Source organism: Artemia franciscana, chromosome 5 (assembly GCF_032884065.1).
Source record: "Artemia franciscana chromosome 5, ASM3288406v1, whole genome shotgun sequence".
In the NCBI taxonomy this organism is placed as follows: domain Eukaryota; kingdom Metazoa; phylum Arthropoda; class Branchiopoda; order Anostraca; family Artemiidae; genus Artemia; species Artemia franciscana.
Genome location: NC_088867.1, coordinates 14342567 through 14349453, shown reverse-complemented (window position 1 = coordinate 14349453; position 6887 = coordinate 14342567). Strand labels below are relative to the sequence as shown.

At 31.9% G+C, this 6887-nt stretch overlaps 1 protein-coding gene across 1 annotated transcript in view; it reads left to right on the top strand.

The window, feature by feature from the left end:
• The first annotated feature begins 1289 nt into the window (after window positions 1-1289).
• The window catches only part of LOC136027009 (metastasis-associated protein MTA3-like), a 147833-nt gene continuing 142235 nt past the window's right edge, over window positions 1290-6887 (top strand). Inside the window, exon 1 of the mRNA XM_065703903.1 lies at window positions 1290-1376. Within this exon, the coding sequence (XP_065559975.1) occupies window positions 1343-1376 (34 nt within the window). The 5' untranslated portion in view covers window positions 1290-1342. The remainder of the gene's footprint in view (window positions 1377-6887) is intronic.

The window sequence follows — 6887 nt, the reverse complement described above, 5'->3', positions numbered from 1 at the left end:
AGCAAACTATTCAAATTTCTGAAGCATTTCATATTTTGGAAAAAAAATTTTGATGAAATAAGGAGCTTGGGCTGTGAGTATTGTTTAATGAGACATAAGGACTTCTTACATATTCTGTTTTGAAGATCAAGCATATCAAGATTCCTTGGTTTTTCCTATTTTCTTGTGAAGTTAACAGTGGTGCCAAAAATCCTGGCCAGAATTTAGTCCCATAGCACCCTAGATATTTAGTGCAAAATATTGAAACTAGATTCTTATTTTCTCTTTACTCGGACTAAAGAAATCAGCATATCCTCAGTTTTCTGTTTCCACATTTCCAAATCTGTTTAAAAGTTTTGCTCTGAATCTCTTTCCCTAATAGTCAATTTTATGAGCTTTAGGAAAAAAGTTAACTAAAGTTCAACTTTAATGCTTGCTGACGTTAAAATTTACAGAAGGTAAACGAAGCAACTTTACGAACTTTGCGAACGATTTTACGAACTTTACGAACGCCGTCTGAGCCGTCTTTAAGAACACCTTCAAAGACGGCTCATACGCCGTTCGTAGTAAAGTTCGTAAAGTCGTTCGCAAAGTGTATTTCAGTAGAGTTTTCACCACTCATATGAGCCTTGTACTTTACGTGCGCTTTGAGCAGCAAACTATTCAAATTTCTAAAGCATTTCATATTCGGAGAAACAGTTTTGAAGAAATAAGGAGCTTGGGATGTGAGTATGGTTTAATAAAGCATAAAGGTTTGTTACATATTTCGTTTTCAGGATCAAACATATCAAAATTAGGAGGATTCATTCAAATTGTTATCTGATTTATTGTCCTTTGCTTTTTCTAATGAAACTATAGAAGCTAGTTGATCATATTTCTGGAAAATTACGTATTAAGCCAACCCTTGCTTATCTTTTTTTTCATTTCCAGGTCAAGATGGAAGAAGAGCTGTTGCTACCTTTAAACCTGCAGTTACTGCAGCTGCTTCTTTTGAAGAAGAGAAAGAAAACCAGAAAAACGAGATGCTTGTTGATAAGATTGGTATATGACAAGCTTTTCTCGGACTACAGAAATGAGCATATCTTCAGTTTCCTGATTCCACATCTCCAAATCTGTTCAAAAGTTTTGCTCTGGAACTCTTTCCCTATTGTTCAATTTTGTGGATTTTACGGAAAAAGTTAACTAAAGTTTAACTTTAATGCTTGCTCACGTAAAGGTTTACGGAAGGTGAACGAAGCAGCTTTAAGAACCTTGTGGACGACCTTACGAACTTTACGAATGCCGTCTGAGCCGTCTTTTAAAATTATTCTCCTTCATTTATATTTTTCAAAATTTAAAATATGAACACGTGCTCAGATAAAAAATGTCCGGTCCGTCTATTACATACAATCTAGGAGGTTGTATAATCCATATGAATTAGTATTTGAAGTGTTTACTTGGTTTTTAGTAAATTTTTACTTCCTAGAATGTTTGCGTGAAGTCTACATAGGTCTATCCTGAATCAAAATTCAACCTTTAGATCTCAAATACACCTACTCCTTGTCTATTAATACAACTGTTCCTAATAAATATGCCGGTAGATTCCTCATTTGAATGGAATGCTACACTAACTAAAGAGTAGTACCACTGCATTCCTGAGTGAAAACTTTCTAAATATAATGTTTCCTAGCATTATAATTGTGTTCTCCCATTGTAGCCTCTCATCTGAAAGCCTAACCCCAAGATGTTTAAAAAAAGCTGTTTAAAGTTTAGATTAAAATTAACGATATCCCAAAGATGTGCTAAATAAAAATCTTGTAGATATATATTAGGTCACAGTAAAATAAAACTGTGAATACAGGGTGTTCTTAGGTTTGTGGTATTTAATATGGCCTGAGAGATTAGGTTAATCTAAGCCTATTGGGAGTTAGTTGGTATATTACAGTCACAATGGTTAGGAAGATCATTAGCATATTTGAAAAGGATGCTGAAATAGGAGTAGACTATTGCTCTTTTGTGGCTAGGCTATTTCTGTTCCTTCAAATTAGTCTAGGGACCTTGCTTCACAATTACCTTATCAGTATTGGCATTGAATTGGGAATGTAGAGAAGAAAATGTTGAAAAGAACATGTTGAGAAAACAGTATTTACTTCATAATTTGCAGAAAAATTGTAGCTACCACATTTTGAAACAATTCCACTGTACTTTACACCCACCCCCCTAATGTTTAAATATCTTATATTGCCCAAATTATTAAATTTATATGTATTTTTCCATGTATTACTCTTGGTTTGGTAAATGTTTTGCTGTTTATATTATTGACTTACAAATCAAGTAACATACCACTTAATGCCTTTCTTATGCTCTTCCCGAATATAATAATCACTTTTGCTGCAAATGAATTTCACCCCACCTTTATTTATACCAATTCAGGGTATTAATTTGCACATAAGGGGGGTGGGGTAAATTTTAAACTTACCTCTCATTTGCATCAGAAATAAAATTTGCCCCCACCTTCCCCCTAGTGTGCACATATATACCCTGGCGCACACCTGGGTGCATGTATAGTCTTTTGATTTTGTTCAAAATAACCTAGACATATAATGTATTTTTTTTAATTCAACTTTCTTTGAAGTTTCCCCTTATTTCCCTTAGCCTTTTCATACCTCCCCAGCATCATACCTTCTTCCTTTCCTTATAATAAATCCTATTGTTAAACCATGAGCAAACACCAAGTCTTTGTCACATCATAATTTATTGCTAGTTTATTTATTATTATAATTAGTTGATTACTTATTACTCTTCTTATTATTATTAGGGTTATAGGCCTGTTAGTAATTATTCCTGTGATTAAGAAATAAGTTTATGTGCTATTTACATAAACCTTATAGGAAATGAGTGTATATATATATATATATTTTTTTTATTTATTTTCTGTAGGGTAGCAAGCAAAATAGATGTTGGCACAGTAATATGAAGATCAAGTATAAATTTTGAGCATGAAAATGCAAAGGGTGTTTACTAATCAGTTAGTTGTAGAAAAAGTGAACTTGAATTCCAATTCTGATGTTGCAGAGAAAAAGAATAGTTTTACCTTGTTGAATATTAATGCAGTAGGGAATGATTTGAAAGCAGAAGTTCTATATGTTTAAATTGGAATTGCAGCAGGAAAATAATTGGCATTTGAAAAGAAAGAAAAGTTTGTGCATATGTAAAATCTTTGACTTGATCCAAGCAGATGAACATTTATATGTTGGAGTTGAAGTGGGTATTATGTGTCTAAGTACCATAAATGAAGCTTTGAACGAACTGGCAAAGAATATTACAGAAAATGAACTTTGTTATATATTAATTAAAACTCTGAATTTTTTTTTTAATGTTTGTGCACTCTATCAAATAGTGTGGCTATACTTTAAAACGGATTTATATGTTTATTATGTAGAATCTTAGTGATTTTCTGATGTAATAACTCTAGTAATCTCCCATAGATGCATAGCTTTACAAAAAAAATCTTTAGCCTATCCTATAAAGTTTTTAAAGTAATTTAGAAAACAAGCAGAAAATCAAAACAACAGATTTAAGATATAAGTGTTCTCATATGAGAATAATTTGTGCTCATGTTCTACAGTAAGTCAATATAAGAAACCTACAATGTACACAGTCCCACTTTGAAACATATTGATCAATTGCAAATAATTGCTTTCAGGAAAAGTCCTTACCAAAACAGAAAGGAATCATGTTGAATAAATGCAACAAAGGCTCATACATTAACTTAATACATCACATACATCAAGGAAACTGTTCAGGACAGTTTTGATCCAAGAAAGTTAGACTATATATTGTCTCAAACATGTAATTATAAGCTAGGAATATATGAACTGAGTAAAACATAGTAAATTAGCACAATATAGCCTATGATTGCATTTAACAGCTCTGACTGAAAAAAAACATAAGTGATGAGTAGCCTCAAACAAAAAAGTATAATCTAAGACAGTGTTGACCATTACTAATCATTAGTAATCAATACTCATCAGTTTGTTGTAATATTAATTAACAAATTTGTTAGTATCAAATGGAGGAGAAGATGAATTATTATTGAGGCTGCACTTGTTGTTGTTTACATAAGTTTAGGGGATGAAATAGCTCTTCATTGGGATGTAGACTATGATTTGGCAATGTTTAATCCAAGTTTGTCAAATTCCACTCTGAGGTGGATATATAAGTCAGAAAAATGTTTAGATATATTAAACAAAAAAGGGCAAGTTGACTATGAATTTAGTTCAATTCAAACCGTAATTAGTGCTTTATGTGGAAGTGTATTTTTGTGAATGTGGTTATGTGAAAGGATTGAATGCCATGTATGGTGGGTGAACAGAAATGTGCAGTGACTTTTAAATTTTTAATTCGGAACCTAATGGTTGGCCTGTGTACCCTTGAAACATACACAACTTTTTAAGTGAGATACACTCCTTTAAAAATCACATTTCAAAAATGGTGCCAATCAGTAACGAATATGCTAGACTGCAATATTTCTTGTGAAAGGATGAATACCTCAGATTGGGTGTTAATAGAAGCATGTTGTGACATCCCCCTTTTCCAATTGGAACTCAATGGTTATCTCAGTACCAAGGGAAAATGCAAAATCCTTTAAGTGAAATTCATTATTTTAAGAAGTGATATTATGTTCAATCACTGCCAATATTCAATTTGCAGTGAATATCAATTAGCACTCCTTGAAACTTGGAATTGGAAGACTGGTCATTGGGCTATTAAATTTTATTTCCATACTTATATACATTTTTTGATATTCTGTTTAACATGCCTGACTATTCTCTTACTCGCCTATTTGAATATTACAAACTTTTATTATAATTTCATTTTAGAAAATATATTCTTTTTTATATTTGGTTGAAGATTATCAGCACACTCTAACAGGCAAGTTTTCCTTGTTCTCAGTATATACATACAATATAATTAACATAAGAAAACAATGAAATTGTTTGAGAGTCTAGGAGATTAGTAGAGGGAGAAGTATTCTAATGATGACCCAAAGCTGCTAAAATTATAAATGATGAACATATAAATCAGCTTCAAGGTATAACTACTCTATTTAATTGAGTAGCAAACAACTACTTGTACTAAAAAGTTCTAAAAACCAACTACTCCCAAAATCTTTTAAATATCTGACCTATTCTATTTTCTTCTATATCCTAACAAGTCCATTCTAACCTTCTTATATGGGAAATCTATACATTATGTTCACTTGAACTGCAAAATGTAATTCTTTATCCATTTTGAATCAATTCAGCAACATTACATATATATACAAAATTTTCTTCCTGTTTAAATTTCAATCTAATTTCTATAACAACTTCAACTGCAACATTTAGAGTTTTGGGTGGATGAAGATTGTAGAATGAACTCTATGTCCACCCAAAATTTTCTCATAAAATATTATTAAAGACTTACTCAACAGAACTACTGTTTCAAAGAAGAAGACGAAGAAGAAGTTTATTATTATTATTCAAAACAATAAAATTCAAAATGGAATTACAATATACTTATTCCCCCTTGAAAGGCTCCATGGCCAGGGATACAAGGGGGGTGCAAAAAATACAAATAACAACTACAATATAAGCAATATATATAAGTGGTATACAATATAAGCAACAACTACAAAAAAGAGAAAACAATAGAACATACCTGAACATAGAGAACATACCTGAGGCCTGGGAGTCAAAGCGCAGAGAAGACAACCATACACCATGAACAGAACTCAGGAGACAACAACTCCTCAGAAGAAAAAAAAAGTTATTTTGTCAATAATTTTGAGTACAATAAAACGCTTTAATTCTCAAGCTGAAAAACTGAAAAAGCTTATCAATAGCTGAGGGGCTTAAGAAGACAGGCATTCATTGGGCTGGTATCATATAATGATTAGGTCTTGGCATGAATGAAAACAATCGATCATGAAAAAAAAACAGGTCTTTTTCAGTTGAAAGTAAGGAGCACCTTTAAACTTAAAATAAACAAGAGTTTTGCTTATACAAGGGGGATTTCCCCTCCTTGAATGCTCACTCTTTACTCTAAAAGGTTTGACTTTCTATCCAAATTTCTTTAATAAAATTTGTTGAAACTAAAGCGCCATTGAATTGGAAAAATAAGCTTTTTAAAGCACTAAAAAACTTTAGCCTAACAAGTGAGGAGCTAAGGAGGGAACAACACTTTTTATGTGTGAAACAATTACCATTCATTTTAAGTTTTAAGGTTGCTCCTTACTTTCAGTTGAAATTTTTTTGGTTTTTGTTAATTATAAAACAATCTCGTAACAACAACATAAAAGCATATTTAATTGAACGCTAAACCAAATAACATGCTATATTGCCTGGTACTTGTAACATAAGTTAAACAAAAGGACAGTTGTACACAATCTGCTTGGTACAACAAACTGACCGACAATTGTGTGGATGCTAGGTTATATAGGCCTAAAATAGGTTGTTTTAATAAGAAAATCAGTTCTTTCAAAGAAAAAAAATTGTGTAAATTGCCTAGGTCCCCATGAAAAAATTGATCCATGGTTATCAATTTGAGCATTGTCAAGGCAGATGTTTATAATATACAGCAAGCTGAACATGATTGATGAAGTCAGATTTCTCTCAGAGAAGCCACTGAGTTTCAAGCTTGTTGATAAAATTGGTTCTGACTATGAATGAGAAGTAAAATTTGGAGCTCAAGGCGACAAATAAATCCTCCTGAAACATGTATTTTTGATGGCAAATAACAGCTAATTACCCCTTACATACCTTTTCATGTATATAAAGCTTAGATATCAACTTTCTCTCCAATTTGTAACATTACTGACAATTTTTAGCAGATCTTCTATTCTACAAATACAGAAGAGAGAATAATGAGGACTTTTTTCCCAAGAC